General features: G+C 39.9%; 2 protein-coding genes across 17 annotated transcripts in view; one reads left to right on the top strand and one right to left on the bottom strand.

Moving 5' to 3' along the window:
- The window catches only part of CD109 (CD109 molecule), a 305344-nt gene that overhangs the window by 182335 nt on the left and 102035 nt on the right, over positions 1-20974 (bottom strand). For 2 of the 11 annotated variants that reach the window (XM_078369550.1, XM_054254173.2), the window contains exon 1: positions 7871-8061. The exons of 4 other annotated variants lie outside the window; for them this stretch is intronic. Coding sequence is in view for 2 of the 7 variants with exons in the window: in XM_054254169.2 (XP_054110144.1) it covers positions 7558-7661 (104 nt within the window). In the remaining 5 variants the exon portion in view is untranslated. Of the gene's footprint in view, positions 1-7557; positions 7665-7870; positions 8062-20974 lie in introns of those variants that run through there. 5 more of the 11 variants (XM_054254171.2, XM_078369549.1, XM_054254169.2 and 2 more) reach the window with 4 other exon arrangements.
- The window catches only part of SLC17A5 (solute carrier family 17 member 5), a 50562-nt gene continuing 36356 nt past the window's right edge, over positions 6769-20974 (top strand). For 2 of the 6 annotated variants that reach the window (XM_035296134.3, XM_017971102.4), the window contains exons 1-3: positions 8145-8345; positions 15791-15987; positions 18403-18636. In XM_035296134.3, the coding sequence (XP_035152025.1) occupies positions 8252-8345; positions 15791-15987; positions 18403-18636 (525 nt within the window). In that variant the 5' untranslated portion in view covers positions 8145-8251. Of the gene's footprint in view, positions 6968-8144; positions 8346-14937; positions 15120-15790; positions 15988-18402; positions 18637-20974 lie in introns of those variants that run through there. The other 4 variants (XM_035296135.3, XM_017971103.4, XM_035296136.3 and 1 more) reach the window with 4 other exon arrangements.

The following is a 20974-nucleotide window of genomic DNA, read 5'->3' as shown; positions in this document are numbered from 1 at the left end:
TTACTTAGAAAAATAGATTTGAACCTTAATCTTTTCATCTGTGTGAGCCTTGCAATTTTTAGTTGCTTTACATGCACTTTTAGCTCATGTCAAAAGGTCGTTCCATTTCTTGTATTTCTTGTGTGATTCTACCAGCTGATTTTCTATCTGCTCCATTAATATTTTACAATATCTGCAAAATTTGATTTATTTTAAATTCTCTGGAGTCAGAGATAAAACTGTGACAAATCTTTTTTAATTTTTCAATGTGTTTAAATTTTAAAGATTGCTCTCTTCCAAGCTGTTCACAGAGGTAACATTACTAATGTGTATGTGTGTGTATATATATATATATATTTTTTACAGTGGCTGTGTTTTCAGCTCCCCTAAAGTAACTGAAATTGACAAAGAAAATGCCATATAATTTGTATTCAGCAATTGACCACACATTATATACTTATCATTTGAATGATTTCCAAGACTAAGTGAAATTGTTCTTCAAGATTTAAGGTGCAAAAAATAACATACAACATGTACAAAATTAAGACAGTTATGAAGAAGCATCACCTAATATTTGAATATTATGAAAGGCAATAAACCTGAATGGCAACAGTGGCTGTCGACAAATCACTTCATTCGGTTGCCATCTCTTAGTTTTCCTCTTTGAAATGGTTATAATAATGTTCATACCTCTGTGAGTACGCCACAAGAAGTACCCAATTATTAAGTCAAAAAGCACTGAGGAAATCCAAATTCTGCTATGAATACAGTGAGTGCATGCCGTAAGAGAAACAGAAAGCTATGCACATGTGCCTCTCCTATTTTGATTATATTTTGAACAGTATCTGAGGACATCTGACAGTACAGCTGCCTAGAGGAAACAGGGTATGGGAAAGTATGTCCAGACTCCATTATTGAAACCCTTTGCTAAAAATTTCTTCTGGAATATATTAATCATACACCAGGCTGGGCGTGGTGGCTCATACCTATAATCCCAGCACTTAGGAAAGCCAAGATGGGTGGATCATGACGTCAGGAGTTTGAGACCAGCCTGACTAACATGGTGAAATCTTGTATCTACGTTAAAAAAATAATAATAATCAGGCATGGTGGCACGCATCTGTAATCCCAGCTACTCGGGAAGCTAAGGCAGGTGAATCACTTGAACCCAGGAGGCAGAGGTTATAATGAGCAGAGATGGCACCATTGTTCTCTAGCCTTGGTGACAGAGACTCCGTCTAAAAAAAAAAAAAATCATATACTACTTGCTTAATAAAAAATAGATACAAAAATATGTCCTCTGACTTCCATAACTGTTAGGAAAATACTTTATCTTTTTCCTTGCACAGTTTCAAGAATATTTCCTTCAAGGTGCCTTTCACTTATAAGCTCCTTGAAAGCAGAAATTATGTTTGTACATCTTGTATATCTATCTGCTCCATTGATATATATTGCTATCCTGTATATCTATCTATCTGCTCCACTGATAGTGTATACCCCCATAGCAACCAGGACAGTGTCTTACAGATAGTACGGGGTTCCATAAATATTCATTGTCTCTGCTTAAAGCAGGAAATGAAAAATAAGTCAGTCAAGGTTTCTGCTCTCAAGGAATGAGTCATATACTATTCAACTGCCTTAGATAACTTTTTTTTTTTTGAGATGGAGTTTCGCTCGTTACCCAGGCTGGAGTGCAATGGCGCGATCTTGGCTCACCGCAACCTCTGCCTCCTGGGTTCAGGCAATTCTCCTGCCTCAGCCTCCTGAGTAGCTGGGATTACAGGCACGCGCCACCATGCCCAGCTAATTTTTTTGTTATTTTTAGTAGAGACAGGGTTTCACCATGTTGACCAGGATGGTCTCGATCTGTTGACCTCGTGATCCACCAGCCTCGGCCTCCCAAAGTGCTGGGATTACAGGCTTGAGCCACCGCGCCTGGCCAGATAACTTTTAACACAGTATGCTATAACAAAGGTGTGTACAACATACAGAGGAGCACAGAGTAAGGGAGAGATTATCAAGGAATCATTAAATAAAAGGTGATCTTTTAGCCTGAAAGGACAAATAAGAACCTACCATACATAAAAGAAGCAAACGGGTGGAGGAAACAACACAAGGAAAACATGATATGTATGAAATTCAATGAACAGAACAAAGTGCAGCACAGAGCGTGGCAGCAGTGGTGGAAGATGGGACTGGAAATGTAAGCTGGGGCCAGTTTGTAAAGGCTTTGTGATCTATACCAAAGAATTTTGATTTTATTGTCTAGACAGTGATCTCCAAAGTGGGGTGCACCTACCCAAGAGCATGTGCACAATGATCCAGAAAAAAATCACAACATTTATACTTTTTTCTCATCCTTTTTAATTCTTCAGATGAGCTTTTTTATTACTGTTTAATGGTTATACATATTTTGGGGGGACATATGATATTCTGATACCCGCATACAACATAATGATCAAATCACTGTAATTGGAATATCCTTCGCCTCAAACATGTATCTCTTCTTTGTGTGGGGAACATTCCAATTCTCTTCCAGTTATTGTGAAATATATAATAAATTTTTGTTAACTATAGTCTCCTTACTATACTATTGAATATTAGAATTTATTGCTTCTATCAACATATATTTTTGTACCCATTAACCAACTTCTCTTCATCCTCCTTTCCCTCTACCCTTCCCAGTCTCTGATAACCAACTATTCAATTCTTACCTCCATGAAATCCACTTTTTTAGCTCTCATATATGAGTGAGAACATATGAACTTTTCTGTGCCTGGCTTATTTCACTTAACATAATGACCTTCAGGACCATCCATGTTGCTGCAAATGACAGGATTTTATTCTTCTCTATGGCTGAATAATATTCCATCGTATATATGTACCACATTTTCTTTATCCATTCATCCATTGATGGACGCAGGCTGATTTAATATCTTGGCTACTGAGACTAGAACTGAGCTAGGATAAACATGGGAGTAGAGCTCTCTCTCCAATATACTGATTTCCTCTTTTAGATATATGCCTAGCTTAAAAGAGCTTATCTCATTAATCATTTATATTGACTACATGTTGAACTGATACATCAGGTTAAATAATGTATGTTATATAATTAATTTTCCCATTTTATTTTGCTTTGTTTAACTTTAAAAAAAAAAAAAAAAGATAGGATTTCACCATGTTGGTCAGGCTGGTCTTGAACTCCCAACCTCAGGTGATTCGCCCATCTTGGCCTCCAAAGTGCTTGGATTACAGGTGTGAGTCATCACACCCGGCCTTGTTTTACTTTTTTAATGTGGCTACTAGAAAATTCAAAATTTTACATCTATGGCTTGCATTATATTTCTGCTAAACAGTGCTGTTCTAAAGTGTTGATAAAGGAAAAGTACCAACTAAAGAATAAATATGAAGCAGGGCGCAGTGGCTCACACCTGTAATCCCAACACTTTGGGAGGCCGAGCTGGGTGGATCACCTGAGGTCAGGAGTTCGAGACCAGCCTGGACAACATCGCGAAACCCGACCTGTACTAAAGATACAAAAAATTAGGCAGGCATGGTGACAGGTGCCTGTAATCCCAGGTATTCAGGAGACTGAGGCAGGAGAATAGCTTGATCCCAGGAGGCAGAAGTTGCAGTGAGCCGAGATCGTACCGCTGCACTCCAGCCTGGGCAACAAGAGTAAAACTCTATCTCAAAAGAAAAAAAGAAAGAACAAATAAATTAAAAACACCAACAATGATCTTCTATGGTAGCATGCAATGGGGAAACAAATGCCAGATATAAGGGGAGAAAAAAATGTGTCATCATACTTTTTTTTTAATCCTCTTAGGGCCAGGTGCGGTGGCTCATATCTATCCTCTCAACACTTTGGAACGTTGAGGCAGGAGGATACTTGAGCCCAGGAGTTCAATATCAGCCTGGACATCATAGGGAAGCCCTATCTCTACCAAATTTTTTTTTAATTAGAGGGCAAGGTGGCACCTGCCTGCGGTCTCAGCTAACAGGGAGGCTGAGGTAGGAGGATCACTTGAGCCCAGAGGTTGAGCCTTACAGGGAGCCATGATCACACCACTGCACTCAAGTCTGGGTGACAGAGTAACATCTGTTTCAAAATCTTGGGAAGATTATGAAACAAACCAAAAGTACCTCCTCTGAACCTAGAATCAATGATACTGCAGTAGAAAGAAGTACACCCAGTGCTCAGATCTTAGTTTGTAATATCATTCTCCTTAGAGAAATGGCAGGGGTGGAGAATACACAAGATGAGCCTGGAATAGCTTATCATACCAGAAAGTAAGGAAATGCTCAAAAACACCACAATAGGGGCATGCAAGACACAAAAGCCAAATGAAAGAGCTCCTAGTCACCAAAGCTGGAATAATTTGAGCAATAAAATAAGTAAAATAGTATTGAGAATATAACCCAAAGTATAAAATAAGTAACCATGACTTCATACTAATACAAATAAATGGGCCGGGAGTGTGGGCTCAGGCCTATAATCCCGGCACTTTGGGAGGCCGAGGCAGGTGGATCACGAGGTCAAGAGATCGAGATCATCCTGGTCACCAAGGTGAAACCCCTTCTCTACTAAAAATACAAAAATTAGCTTGGCATGGTGGTGCATGCCTGTAGTCCCAGCTACTTGGGAGGCTGAGGCAGGAGAATTGCTTGAACCCAGGAGGCGGAGGTTGCAGTGAGCCGAGATCGTGCCATTGCACTCCAGTCTGGGTAACAACAGCGAAACTCTGTCTCGAAAATAAATAAATAAATGATTGAATAAGTAAATAAATGGGGGAGAATAAACAAATCTCTCAAACAAAAGAATGCTGCCCCTCAAAGTGGTGGAATATAGATAACTCCCCATCCCTAGGAGAAGGCTGCACATACTGATTTCTTTCCAAAGACAAAAATGAGGCAAGGAGGAAAAGAGTTAACTTCACAGTAAAAACAACTGACAAACATGATTTCAGGCATGTGATGAGGCTTAAAATCACTAGTGATCATCATCAGTGATAAATGGTTGAGAGCGCATTCCTTTGACATTATTTGATGAGAATGGTCCTTTACCTCTATGACCTTTCCCTCAAAAATCCTAACTCCAGTCTAATTATAAGAAAAATATTCAGGCCAGGTGTGGTGCCTCATGCCTGTAATCCCAGCACTTTGGGAGGCTGGGATGAGTGGATCACGAGGTCAGAAGTTTGAGACCATCCTGGCTAACATGGTGAAACCCCATCTCTATGAAAAATACAACAAATTAGCTGGGCATGGTGACCAGAGCCTGTAATCCCAGCTATTCGGGAGGCTGAGGCAGAAGAATCGCTTGAACCTAGGAGATAGAGGCTGCAGTGGACCAAGATCGCACCGTTGCACTCCAGCCTGAGCAACAGAGTGAGACTCCATCAAAAAAAAAAAAAAATTTACAACTCAAACTAAGAGACTTTCTACAAAACCTACCAAAACTGTCAAGGTCAGCAAAAGCAATGAAAGTCATGAACTGTCAATCTAGAGGAGCCTAAAGAGGCAACATAACTACATGTAATATGGCATCCTGGATGAGATTCTGAGACTGAAAAGGATATTAGATAAAAATTAAATAAATTCAAATCAAGTATGAACTTCCATTAATAATTCATTATCTATACTGGCTTATGATATATGCATTATACTAACATAAGATCTTAATAATAGGTCAAACTAAGCAAAGGCTATGGAGAACCCACTGTACTGTCTTTGCAACATTTATGTAAACCTAAAACTTCTAAAACAAAAAGTGTATTTAAAGAAAAAAAAGAATTCCTCTGGTTTAAAGTCCTTCAAATCTGTTGGAACCTATATTTCCTGGCCCAAGTCTTCTATAACCTTGGACATCTGGGAGCTTGATAGCAGTACAGAATCTCAGGCCTATCTCAGATGTAGTAGGCTTCTCAGAGAAACAGTGCCAATTGGGTAGTCTGGGTAATAAAGTTTTGGCTTTCACAATATAGGCCAGCCAACTCCAGACCCAAAACAGATGACGGTGCACATGCCTGGAGACCCAGGATGATCTGTGGTGCAGATCGAGTCTGAAGACACTCTGCTGGAGAAGTCTCCCTTGCTTGGGGAGGAGAAGTGGGGGAGTTGGACTTTTTATTCTAGACAGGCCTTCAACTGATTGAATGAAGCCCACCCAGATTATGGAAGGCAACCAGATTTACCCAAAGTTCAATAATTTTAGTGTTAACCTCATCAAAAAACATCCTGCAAGTTAACACATAAAATTAACCATCACACCAGATCTGCTAAATCTGAATCTACATTTTAAAAGGATTTTCCAGGTGACTCTGCAGAATCAAGTTTGAGAATGGCATTTTTCCTACAACCCTTAGAGAGTGTAAAAATCTACATGGTAATTCAGCAACTCAGAAACAAGGCTTGATTTGCTGCTTTGAGAACTTCCCTAGCATTTACTGATCTGGAGGTAGGGATGCCTGTAGAAATCCTCACCCTCCCTTTTGGGTAAAGGACCTTCCCCATTGTTCCCACGTGGACCTCACCACGCTTGTACTCTGGTTTACTAAATTATTGGTTTGTGGGTCTTCCCTGTCTACACCGAACTCTCAGAGAGCATTTACCACATCTTTTCTACCTCCACAGAGACAGCCTTTATTAGTGGCTCCAGATCTGCCCCACCAACGCAAGCTGGATTTTCCTGCAGGGGTCTGTCCTGCACACCCTGACTCAACAATGGATAAATAAGTACATTCCAACACAGAATACAATGGAAGAGAAGGCTGGGGTGTTCTGGTCATTCACTCAAAGTAGTTAATAGCAGCTCCTCCCACCCAACTCCCTGGACTTCCCGGCCTTTATTCAGCATACCTTAAATGACAAAGGCTTTGAGGATAAAGATTAAAGGTTCCAAGGCCTAAAGCAATCACCATTAATATCCCAGGGTAATAATCCCTGGCAGACATCCCCCTGAGAGAGCCATCCGGAATAATCAAAGGTTAGTTTTAGGACTATATGAGTAAACAAGTTAGATAAACTCCCCACGTTCCTTTGTTTCTACTCTAATTTTTTAACCAAGGGGACAAGGTTGCCTTCAGCCAAGTTCTATAGTAAAAACCTGCAGGACTTCCAAAAGAGTTTGTGTATATTCTCCATAACTAAAATTTTCCCACCAGCCTGACTGAACTCCCACATTTTCCTAGTTTCACTTTCTCAGAGTCTGCAAATGCTAGCACAATCTATCCAAATTATATTATGGAGATATAACATGCACACATACATCAGAGGATTCCATAGGCCAAACCATATGAAACTACCTATGCTGATTATTTTTACCTATAAAACCAACAATTTCATAAGACTCAACACATTTCCATTGCTGTTTTTTTCACTTCAAAGCTATTTTAGTGCCAGGAGCAGTGGTTCATGCCTGCAATCCCAGCGCTTTGGGAGGCCAAGGAGGGGACTGCTTGATCCCAGAAGTTCGAAATCAGCCTGGGCAATATAATGAGACCTTGCCGCTACAAAAATAAAAAGTAAAACCAAAATTAGCCAGCTATGGTGCCGTTTGGCTGTAGTCCCAGCTACCTGGGGGAGCTGAAGTAAGAGAATCGTCTGAGTCCAGGAGTTCCAGGTTGCCGTAAGCTGCGATTGCGCAATTGCATTCCAGCTTGGGCAAAAGAGCAAGACATTGTCTGAAGAAAAAAAAAAAGCTATTTTAGGGACAATATGCTGTCACAGTCACGGGGTAGATCGTACAAAGGTTGCTAACAGTATGGCAACTGACCGCTAAAAACTGAATGTCAAATTGTCAAATGCACACTACCCACTTCCCTAGTTCGGTCGAAGACCTCCCCTTAATTATATGCAATTCAAGTCCCCACTGCCCTCCTGTAATCACCCACTGGTCCTCGCTGCAGGAAGTGCGGCCCCTGCACTTTACAAGAGGGCGCAGGAGCGAAGGCGGTCGTCCGAACCCTGGCTCCCCGGCGTGTGTACACCGGCGGGGCGGGCTCACTTTGCGCCAATCCCGCCAGAACTCCCGGAACTCTGCTTTGCCTCGTCCGACCCACGCCAGAGTTGCCCACACCTAAGATGGCGGCGGGGGCGGAGTCGGCGCGGCCGTTTCTGGGCGGGGCCGCGGGAACGAGACGTGTCCGGGAGGCGGTGCCAGCGCCCCCGCCCCTGCTGATCCCGCCAGCTCAGCCAAGGGGTTTCGGGCTGTTGGGTCGGCGCGCCCTTCTCTGCCAGGTGGCGAAGGCGCCTTTTCTACGTAGGCGTCATGAAGTCCCCGGTTCGGGACCTGGCCCAGAAGGATGGCGAAGAGAGCACGGATCGCACGCCTCTTCTGTCAGGCGCCCCACAGGCCGAAGCCGGTATGCGCCGGGGGCTTCGAGGGGCTTCGGGTAGTCGGCGGTCCCGGGGGCAGCGGTCTCCAGGCTACATGGCCGGGGTACCAGCACCCTGCGCCGGCGGGGCCGGAGCTGTTCAGGCGCTAGGAGAGAGTAGGAGGGGTGCCCGTTCAGAGTCCCGCTCGGCCCCGACTGCCCCGGGGCCCAGAAGCCCCTCGGGGACCCCGGGGGCCGGACCGTGACCGCGGAGCCGAGCCCGGGCCTCGGCGGGTGCAGTCCCGCGGGACGGGGACGAGGAGCGGCTGTACAGCCGGCCCTGAGCTGATGCTTATTTTGGGTAGTGCCGAGCGAGGGACCCAGTGGAAGAACGAACTGGGAGAGAACCTTCAAATGAATGGGCTAAGGTCCGTGCGAAGGACCCTGGTGTAAGAGAAACCTGCAAATCAATAGGCAAAGGGTTGTCCTTTCCTGTCACCGCTAGGTTTCCGTCACTGCGTGTCCGCCAGCATGTGACCTGGTAGCTTCTTAGGCGGGGAGGGGAAGCAAAAAGGACTGGAGTTAACATTTGTGAGTATGCAGAGGGCAATTACTGCATAACCCAGAGAATGTCTTGACAGTACAGACAGTAATGTCTTGTGCAGTAAGAGACTAAAGACATTGAGGACATTTTTGTTTTCCGTCTGGCAGTCTATAACTTAAGTTAGGAAACAGTTCACTTATCCTCAAGATATCTATAGAGTGCTAAGGTAATTTGCCAAAGGTCTTGGAACAAATCGAAAAGCAGGTACTTCAGAAAACATCTTCCCTAAATTTGAGGAAATTAAAATATTTGACACTTTTGTAGTATATTTAAAAGTAACGAAAACTAAAGAACAAATCAGTTTGCATGCATTCTATAATGTCAAATATGTGTGTGTCTGAGAAAGAGTTGCATTGGAAATTTGACTTTGGCTGACCCAGAATTGTATAGTTTTCTATATTTTTTATGTTTTTAATGTTACCAGATGATGGCAGTAGAGGTGGCAAGATTGTAGCTCCAAATGGCAGCTGGGAGCTTACTTTAGTCAACACAAACTGTAAATACCATACCATAGTTACATTTTACCTGGAAGTCAGATTTAGTTCCATAAAGTGATCATTTTCTGTGGCTTGCAGTGTTCAAATTTTATAATATTCCTCATAAAATAATATAGAAATACAGAAGTAAAAATTATAATAAAGATATTTGCCAGAAACTATTATATTGTTACAATTGAAAAATACGTATATTATAATCAAAATCTAGCTCGTGTTAATCATTTTTCTCAGGAAAATGCAGATTAAAACTACAATGAGGCACTACACACCCACTAGAATAGCTAAAATCAAAAAGGCTGAGAATACCAAATGTTGGCAGAGATGTGGATAGAAAAGCTATACATCTCAATCAAGATTGAGATGGACAAATGTATATATTTATCGTGTAAATTATATTTCAATAAAGTTGATTGAAAAAAAAGTAGCTCATAACATCACTTTTAAAAACAATCCCTATTTGATTCATGGGTTGAATATATATATAGATCTTAGGGTACTGGCCCTGTCCTTGCTGGCTTGAGGTGGCTACCTTCATTATAACCATTTCCTTTTTTATTTTCTGTTTTTTCATACCCACTGGAGAGCAAGTGGAAATAGTAGTAACATAATGTTTTTGCTATTTAGAATATGATAAAAATTTTAAAGAGGAGGAGCATATATGGCAATCAAGAGAGGTATATAATGAACCTCCATGTAACCAGCACCCAGATTAAACAGTTATCAATTCATGGCCTGTCTTGCTTCATTTGTTCTTATGCTCATACATACTATGTATTTGAAGCAAATCCCAGATACCATGTCATTTCATATGTAAATGTTTCTGTTATTTAGCTCTAAAAGATACTCTTTTTAGCATAACTACAGTACTATTATCACAACAAATAAAAAGAATATAAAATACTCAGTGTTCATATTTCCTCAGTTATATTCTTTTTTTTTTTTTTTTTTGAGACAGTCCTGTTCTGTCACCCAGGCTGCAATGCAGTGGCATAATCTTGGCTTACTGCATCCTCCATCTCCCAGGTTCCAGTGATTATCCTGCCTCAGCCTCCCAAGTAGCTGGGATTACAGGCCCATGTCACCACACCCAGCTAATTTTCTTATTTTTAGTAGAGATGGAGTCTCACCACATTGGCCAAGCTGATATTGAACTTCTGACTTCAGCTGATCTGCCCGCCTCGGTCTTCCAAAGTGCTAGGATTATAGGCATGAGCCACTGTGCCCAGCCTATGTCCTAATTTTTTATAGTGTGTTCAAATCAGGATCTCCATCATGTCCATACCTTCCAAATGATTGAAATGTTTGTTGTCTCTTTTAATTTGTTTCCCCCTCCCTCCTTTTTTTTCCTTCCAATTTTATATGCCTATGGTGTCCTTTAACATATTATTTTGCCCTCCTGGTTTACTGTAAATTGGTAATTGGTAGGTCTGAGGGTTTGATAGGGTTATGAGTCTGTCTCTCTGAATTACTGTCATGAGTATTCCGTAAGTAGAATGTGAAGTGTAGAAAGTAGAATTGTGTCAGCATGCTAATTCTCCCACACGCTGCTCTAGACTCTAGAGATATAAAGAAGTGAACAAAACAGAACAAAAGCTCCTGCCCTTATAGATTTTTATATTCTAGTGTATATTTTCCTAAACCTTCAACCCTCTCCATTTTGCTTTCTTCTTGGGGTATAACCAAATCCAACACTTTATTTTCTTTTTTTTTTCACGGTTTCGCTGTGTTGCACAGGCCAAAATGCAGGGACACAAACAGGGATCACTGCAGCCTCAACGCCCCAGGCACAAGTGACCCTCCTACCTAAGCCTCCTAAAGAGCTAGGACTACAGGCATGTGTCACCATGCCTGGCTAATTTTTTTCTTTTTCTTTTTCTTTTTCTTTTTTTTTTTTTTTTTTTTTGTAGAAACAAGGTCTCAGTTAGTTGCCCAGGCTGGTCTTGAACTCCTGGGCTCAAGCGATCCTCCTGCATCAGCCTCCCAAAGTGCTGAGATTATAGGCGTGAGCCACAGCACCCAGCCCAACACTTTATTTTCTTGCCAATACTTTCAGTTCCCTTGCCCTCTGCTTTGTAATCACATCCATCTCAGTGCCGGCTATCTGCTTTCTTAGTACCTACTCCTGAGCGCAGGCATGCAGTACTCAGTGCTTGTGAAGTTACACACTAGGACAGATTGTTCCCACCTGTTCTGTATGGGTATCTGCCCAGCATTCCTATGTTTCACTGGGAACCTCATGCCCCAACTCTTTTCAACAACTTCTTTTCGCAAATCCTACTTTCTCACAAATGAGAAATAACCTCGATTCTTAACAAATAATCTAAATTCCTAAAAAAAAAAAAAAAAAGTAATAATAATTCACAGTTACTCTATGCCAAGCTCTTCTAGGTATTTTACATTTATAACTTAGTGAACCCTTCTAATAACCCTAATACAGGCCAAACACTCGGACTAGTGCCAAGCATATAGTAAGTGCTTAGTAATATTTGTTTTTTGAGACAGAGTCTTACTCTTGCCCATGCCAAAGTGCAGTGGCACAATCACAGCTCACTGCAGCCTCAACTTGCCAGACTCAAGCCATCCTCCCACCTCAGCCTCCCAAGTAGCAGGGATTACAGGTGTGCAACATCACAACCAGCTGATTTTTTAAATTTTTTGTAGGAATGGGGTTTCACCATGTTGCCCAGGCTGGTCTCAAACTCCTGACCTCAAGCAGTCCTCACCCATCTCAGCTTCCCAAAGTACTGGGATTATAAGTGTGAGCCACCATACCCTGCTTGCTTAATAAATATCCTCTATTATTGGGTGGGCGCAGTGGCTCATGCCAGTAATCCCAGCACTTTGGGAGGCCAAGGTGGGTGGATTACTAAGAATACAAAAATTAGCTGGGTGTGGTGGCACACGCCTGTAGTCTCAGATACTTGGGAGGCTGGCGTAGGAGAATTGCTTGAACCTGGGAGACAGAGGTTGCAGTGAGCCGAGATCGTGCCACAGCCCTCTAGCCTGGATGACAGAGCAAGACTTCGTCTCCAAAAAAAATTATCTATCATTTTATGTTATTAAACTTAATACCCACTATCTCACTCAATAGTGTTAGTTCTTAGAGTTACTACAGTATGTAGTCCAGATACCACAGATCATTTAGAATGTCCTGCTCTCCCTGTGTTTATCTGTCTCATTTCCATACCTCTGTACATGCTACTGCCTTTGCTTGGATTGCTCCAAGTGAAGTATTCTTGAATGAGCAGGAAGTCACCTGGATCAGTTTCCAAGATTATCCAAGTTCACAGGCAGGTTTTTCTTTACTGCTATACCTTCTTGAAATAATTTTTTCTGACTGAATATATTTGTAGTCAGCAACCATTTTATTAGCTAGTAATTGTTTAATATTTCTTAGAATCTCATAGTCATATACTTTGTGACAACTGAGTTAGCTTTTTATTTTCTAATTATTGACTGTGCACCCAAAAGTTAAAGTTGCCGAACCTATAACTTGAAGGTCAGATTTCCAAGTAATACCACTAGTAATTTGAAACCATTTTACTTACCTTTCTTTCATTTCCAACCTTCTAGCCCCTTCTAATTCACATAAGATATATCATAGTCCAAATAAAACATCACTTAGGGAAAACTAATAACATACAGTAAAATAACTGCAAATATGGATAGAATGGCATAATAACATTACAAATTAGAGTAGCATAAAATAAAGTTTTTTAGAGTAAGAGAATTACTAATAACTTCATCCCTCCCCTTCACTTACTCCCACAGTTACCTTTGGGCAAAGCCTGTTAATTCTCCCTTTAAACATCTCAAATCTGCCCAGTTTTCTTCATTGCTACTTTCACTCTAGTTTAAGCCACCTTCATCTCTTACCGGGAGAGCTACAGTAGTCCCTTAAGTGATCTCCCTGGCTGTACATTCCCCACTCCCATTCACACTTCTCTTCTCTATAATCTCCACGCAGGGACCAGATGAGCTCTTTACACCATCAGCTGGATAAGCTCTTTAAACCATAATTCACATCTCCTCACTCCTTTGCTGAAATAGATAATGATTTTTTTTTTTTTTAAGTAGAGATGGGGTTTCACCATGTTGGCCAGGATGGTCTCAATCTCTTGACCTCGTGATCAGCCTGCCTCAGCCTCCCAAGGTGCTGGGGATTACAGGTGTGAGCCGCCACGCCCGGCCCGATAATGATCTTTTTAAATACTGTGTGACAAAGCATACATAGTACCTAAATCTAGATTTGTCTTGCTCCAAAATGCTCAAAGTAACAGATTTTAATGCACAAATGTAGTGAGATTATGAGTCTTTCATCCAGACTTTTTGATAATATCACCTGACACAGAACAATGATAAAGAAAATGTGTTCTGCCAGGCTTGGGGAGACTGAGATGGAAGGATTACTTGAGGTCAGAAGTTTAAGACCAGCCTGGGCAACATAGTGAGACCCTGACTCCACAAGTAAAAAATTTAAAAATTAATCAGATTTGCTGGCATATGCCTTTAGTCCCAGCTATTCAAGAGGCTGAGGTGAGAGGATCACTCGAGCCTAGGAATTTGAGGTTACATTAAGTTATGATCACCCACTGTACTCCAGCTTGGGCAACAGAACAAGACCCTGTCTCTAAAAAAACGAAAGAAGAAAAAAGGAAATGTGGTTTTTTTACAAAACGTGCCTCTCAGTATCCAAACTGTCATTAACTGGACAACTGCCCATTTGGATGAAGCAGAAAGCAAATTCACCTGGATTCTACTTATAGAGACAATGTGAATAGAACTTTAGAAATTCAGTTCTTACAGATCTGTCTCTAAGTATGGTGATGGTACCATGAACTTCATAGCTGTGCCCCTGAAGAAAGGATTTAAGAATGCCAAATGAAAAGTTTTCTATTAAGAGAAGTAAATCTTAGAGAAAAAAATTAATAGCAGTTGTTAAATATATAAGAGCATACAGAAAAGTGAGTTGGATCATAATATATTAATATAAACTCAAGCATAGTTGTGCATATTCATTAATGTTTCAGTCCAAATCAGTTCATCTGAGCCGGTATTAAGACTTTCGTATTCTGTAAAATATATTCTCTCCTTTGATGCTAGGTCATTGAAAACCCCAAGATTCTTAAGTAGGAGAAAAACATACACATATATGATGTTGATGTGTCATTACCAAATAAAAGCACACATATTTACATACATAATTTTAATTTTAATATGCCATAGCTTAATGAAATACATATTTAGATCTTTAAAGAGATGCTTATCAGCCACGCAGAGTTTACTAAACTTAAAGATGTTCAGACTCTGAATTTGCTAATTTCTCTGTTACTAAGAGGTTGATTATCCTTAGCAGCTTCCTGAATCTCATCCCTCTCCAACTCTGCAACTCAGTAAAAGAAAGAAAAAGAGAAACTATGCATAAGCCCACAGTTAGAGTAAAAAATAGGTCAAACTCCTCCTCTCACATGATTCTTTTCTTGGTTCTTCCAACCTACTCTGCATTCCTTTTTCTTAAATCATCGTGGTACATTCACTCATTTCCCTTTTGGCTATGAGCGCTTTAAGCATGATAACTACTGAGCGACTGTTACAGATGCTGCAACTATCATAGGTTCTGCAAGTTTGTGTCTAGATTCTTAAATGCATTTAGTTTATGACGGCTTTAAGTATTAATCATGGCTTCTGATTCAAATCCAGCCTTTGAGGATACTCTTCAAGGTAAGAAATTTATCAAGAGAAATTTCATATTCTACCTTTGGCAGTAAATTTTTTTTGCTATGCTACGCTTACAATGAGATGGCTACTAACTCATAGTAATACAGCATGTCATTTTAAGTACTGAAGTACTTATTGACCATGTTTCAGATAGCTTTCCAGAAATAGTAATGCCATTAAACCTCCTTACCTACTTTTCTCATGCTGTATATCTGTGCTAGCTGACAGAGAATAGGATTCAGTTTGAATCTGGAATAAATCTTTTTCTCAACAAAAGTGATAAAACCTCCATGTTTTAATGAACTTTCTTATAGTTCAGGCTCTCATGTGAAATTTTTACCAAAACTACAGATACGAGGAATGGCTAATCTTTGATCAATGTTTCTTAGATTTGTTTAATCTGAGAATATTCTTTAAATTTCTTTTATAATTATTTTTGTACTTTTAAAACGCAACCTTTTTCATTATTTAGACAATATCATATAATTAGCTATTTTAATTAAAGTGGCCGGGTATGGTGACTGATGCCTATAATCACAACACTTTGGGAGGCTGAGGTAGGCGAATGGCTTGAGCCTAGGAGTTTGAGACCAGCCTGAGCAACATGGCAAAACTCTGTCTCTAAAAATGAAAATTTAAAAATAAATAAAAATTTTCCTCAATCTTTATTTCAGCTCCAGTGTGCTGCTCTGCTCGTTACAACTTAGCAATTTTGGCCTTTTTTGGTTTCTTCATTGTGTATGCATTACGTGTGAATCTAAGTGTTGCTTTAGTGGATATGGTAGATTCAAATACAACTTTAGAAGATAATAGAACTTCCAAGGCGTGTCCAGAGCATTCTTCTCCCATAAAAGTTCATCATAATCAAACGGTAGGTGCTATCTTTTAAGGAAACAACCTTAATTTAAAAAAAACTGACAAGTAAAAATATTAAAAGGTATTTTTTCATCCTACAGAAACCACAAACACTTTGTTTATATATACTCTGAATCACTTTCTTTTTCTGTTTTCCCAGGAACTGATTGGGCAATAACTTGTAACTATAGCTACTACTGCTATGCCATAATACATCTTGATCTGTTTCAAAATTGGTTCTTTCATTACTTTCTACCATCTTGAAGAAAATTTGGAAAAACCTGTTTTACATAATAAAAATTAACTTTTAAATTTTCTGAATAGCTTTTATAGGAGTATCATTTATAGCTGTTTATCACTTATAGGATTACTGCTGCAAGGGAGTTTAGATAATCTCATTTGCAAGATGAAAAATAAGAACTGGCCAATTTCTTAGGATATTCTTTTCTGAATGTACACATGCATAACCTAAGCTACTTAAGTCATTTTGTCTGCCTTATGTTATAGTGGAATTGATAAATGTGTGTTCATCATTTGTTTCTAATTAAGTTATATATACTTTATTTTATTTTGCTTATCACACAAGGAGATAGTACAGAAAGAAAACCTAGTATTCTTTTTAGAACTGTATTTTCAAGCTGAGTGTAGTGGCTCATGTCTGTAATCCCAGCACTGTGGGAGGCGCTGGTGGTTCACTTGAGGTCAGAAGTTCAAGACCAGCCTGGCCAACATGGCGAAACCCTGTCTCTACTAAAAATACAAAAATTAGCTGGGTGTGGTAGCACACACCTGTAATCCCAGCTACTCAGGAGGCTGAGGCAGGAGAATCGCTTGAACCTGGGAGGCAGAGGTTGAAGAGAGCCGAGATTGTACCACTGCACTCTAGCCTGGGCAACAAGAGCAAGATTTGTCTGAAAAAAAAAAAAAGGCTGGGCACAGTGGCTCACACCTGTAATCCCAGCACTTTGGGAGGCTGAGGTGGGCGGATCACCTGAGGTCAGGAGTTCGAGACCAGCCTGACCAACATGAAGAAACCCCATCTCCACTAAAAATACAAAATTAGCTGGGCATGGTGGCACATGCCTAGTAGTGGTCCCAACTACTCGGGAGGCTGAGGCAGGAGAATCACTTGAACCCAGGAGGTGGAGGTTGCAGTGAGCCGAGATCACACCATTGCACTCCAGCCTGGGCAATAAGAGTGAAACTCCTTCTCCAAAAAAAGTAAACTTTCATCCATTTTCAGTGCTTATAAGGTATTTGGGTTTCACTGCTCATGAAGGTTCATACTTGGGTGAGTCTCCTCTGTCATTTATAAGCAGTGTATTCAAGCAGGAAAGAGGTTTTCTCTCTAAACAAAATAAATCTCTCCAAAAATCTTTATATATTGACTTCAGTAATGTTGTTGAATAACGTTTGGGCACACATCACTCACTCTCTCCACTCCAACCTGTGACCTTCAGGGACAATACTGCTGTATCGTACATGAAATCCTAGAATTCCACAGATAAACTGATTGGTACCCTAAATAAGGAAAAGTAGGAGTTTGCTTTGTGTCTTTTCCTTTGCAAAGTGCTTTTGTTGACCCTACTACTTATCTTCATCTGCCTTATGTCAGCATTAGAAAGAAATCCAGGAATGGTTCTTCACACATGGCTTGGTTATACAGCTACGTGCATTGAAGATGTCAGATTTTCAGATCAGTCATTAATTTTCATTAGTACCTTACTATGTGCTGCTACTATGAAAACACAGCTTCTAGTCACATTAAGTGTGTTGGTTGATTTAAATTCTTGCTTTTTGGTATTGTTCTATACGCTTAAGTGCTTGGTCTGAAATGGGGAGATATTATTCATATCTATATTTATGCATGTCGATAACCAGCATAAAGTAAACACTGTGCATCAAGATTTATTTTATGTTCCTATTTCATTCAAGATCACATATCTGTTAAGTAATAGAAATAGGATTCTAACAAGGCCTGGTTCCCAAAGCCTAGCTCAACCACTACAGTTTAATTCTGTTTACTAGGTTTCTGGATTAAGCCTGTGACTCTTTTTTTTGGTTGGAGTAGCAGGGAATGGCAGCCTCCTGAGCCATAGTAGGCTAAGAGACACTTAAACCTTTTTTGTGATTCTTTTGTGAGCCTTCTTGCTCATAGTTATTACAAAGCTTCTGCAGCTCATCCTGCAGTCTAGTTTCATAAAATTGCAAGCCTTCTTGAAGTTTACGACTTTCAGTTCCATTCTATTCACTTCTAAATGCTATATGTCTGTATTGTTATGACTCACCCACTTACTAGAAAGTTTGCATGTTCTTCAGTCCAAAATAGTAGTTCAAAATCTCATTTATATGTACTTACATGCCAGTAAGAGAAAAGAGCTGTTCCGTGAAGGTCTTAAAGGGTTGTTTTATTCTCTTCTGCTTTTTGTAGGGTAAGAAATACCAATGGGATGCAGAAACTCAAGGATGGATTCTCGGTTCTTTTTTCTATGGCTACATCATCACACAGATTCCTGGAGGATATGTTGCCAGCAAAATAGGGGGGAAACTGCTGCTAGGATTTGGGATCCTTGGCACTGCTGTCCTCACCCTGTTCACTCCCATTGCTGCAGATTTAGGAGTTGGACCACTCATTGTACTCAGAGCACTAGAAGGACTAGGAGAGGTAATTTTCTTTTCTCTCTTGTTTTACTTCTTACCCTACGTCTCCTCTTCTTCTTAAAGATTTCACTCTTTGGTATAAATATGAACCAAAAAATAACATTGGATGATAACAGGAATTTGTTTTTTACAAAAAGGACTAACTAGAAAATTAGCTGAATAGATTTTGTTTGTGGTGAATGGGTAGGAGCACCCCAAAATTTGAACCTTTACTCAAAAACCAGAGAAAACGTTTTTCCAGAAGAGACTTCATGATTTGTACTTTAGGAGAGAAGAAAATAAACCATTATTAAATTGTTAAGATAGGCTGGGCATGGTGGCTCACCGGTAATTCTAGCACTTTGAGAGGCTGAGGTGGGCAGATCACTTGAGGTCAGGAGTTAGAGACCAACCTGGCCAAAATGGCAAAACTCCGTCTCTACTAAAAGTACAAAAATTAGCCAGGTGTGACAGCACACACCTGTGATCCCAGCTGCTTGGGAGGCTGAGGTGGGAGAATCGCTTGAACCTGGGAGGCGGAGGTTGTAGTGAGCCAAGATCACACCATTGCACTCCAGCCTGGGCGATAGCAAGTCTCCATCTCAAAAGAAAAAAAGATGGTTAAGATTGGCCATCCTTACCGCTTGTACTTTTGTCACAGTTTAACTCTGCTCTATCATCGATGCCCAGATCTGAAACACATTTTACACAATAGACTGTTAAGTTGCATTGAATTTCTTCTTTATCACTTGTTCTTTTACTTTTTCTGGTCTTGTAACTTAGGGACAAATATTTTATGAGTTTATGTAACTATCTCAATTTAGTTCTATGATTCTGCTGTTTTTAGAAGTATTATTAATTTTTGCCTCTACTTCCCTCCCCTTAAGAGTTTTATCATTTTTTAAAATTTTTATTCTTGTCTTTTTCCTTCCCACTTTTCTTTTATATTTCATCATGTGTGCCTCCATACTTAAATGATTTTCACTTTTCCTTTATAACTTTGAACTTCTACTTGTGAAACCCAGACAAAGGTGTATTTTGTTCTCTTGCATTTCTTTAATTCAAGCAAGTTAGTGGCCTCTGGGTTTGGTGTAGAGCATGAAGATTATTTTAAGTAGCAGCATATCATGCTGTTGGAATGAACACTGGACTAGAGTCTGAATAATAGCTCCATTGTATCTAACAAGGAAACTTTAGGTAAGCTCTAATCTCTAGCCCTCAGTTCCATCATTTTTTAAATTGGGACTCAAATACCTTCCCTGTTTTCAGCCACAGGATAAAAAATTCATATGTAATAAGGATTGCTAGAATACTTTGGATATTGCAAGGTACTATTTCAAGATTTTTCATTCATCTGAATGTTTTGTTCTTATCAGTAGGGGTCTATTAAGTAAACCCTTCCAGATCACAAAATTAAAATGACTCCTCTATTACCAGGTTCCTCTTCTTCTTGACAAAGTAAAATATACTTAAATCTAGCATATTTTCTCTGATCCTAGTATTGAATCTCCTTGCTGGGTGTATCCCCATATTTTACTTCCTGTCTGTTTATGCCACTAATTTAACATTATATCATATTGATCATATTACTACTGTTATCTCAGGTGACATTTTATTTCTTTTTTTTTGAGACAGAGTCTCATTCTGTCGCCAGGCATCTCACTGCAACCTCCGCCTCCTGGGTTCAATCGATTCTCCTGCCTCAGCTGGGATCTCAGTAGCTGGGATTACACTTGCCACCATGCCTGGCTAATTTTTGTATTTTTAGTAGAGACAGGGTTTCACCATGTTGGCCAGTCTTATCTCGACCTCCTGACCTCAAGTGATCCACCTGCCTTGGCCTCCCAAAGTGCTGGAATTACAGGCATGAGCCATCACTCCCAGCCGACGTTTTATTTCTAAATAGAATTTAAGTTGTGCTTATATTCGGGTTCTCTCGTCCTTCTTCATCCTTCCAATATGTATCACAGGTAAATTTGCTCATTTATAAAGGACACTTAAATTACCATCTCTCATTCCTACCACCTAATTCATGATAAATATACCTACATTGTCCCTAGGTTTTATAATAAAGTTTTCTATAACATAATATCTGTGGGCATTTCCAAACATCTTCAGTTTTCTTCTAGAATCACTCATCCTGTGGATACTCCATGATATAGATTCTTATTGATTAGCAATGTACCTAAATTATCTTTGCATTCCATTGGTATTACTTTTTTTTAATTCCTTTGTTTTGTTTTTGAAAGAGTCAGCAGTAAGTACAAAGTATTAAAACATTTCTTATTCTCTCCACTAAAAATGGCACTAGCTACCATTTATCTTTACAACAATTATGCAAGATTGGGAGTATTATCTCTGTT

Source organism: Callithrix jacchus, chromosome 4 (genome assembly GCF_049354715.1).
Source record: "Callithrix jacchus isolate 240 chromosome 4, calJac240_pri, whole genome shotgun sequence".
NCBI classification, from domain to species: Eukaryota; Metazoa; Chordata; class Mammalia; order Primates; family Cebidae; genus Callithrix; species Callithrix jacchus.
The sequence above is the reverse complement of the archived record's forward strand: the minus strand, read 5'-3'. Positions and strand labels throughout refer to the sequence as shown.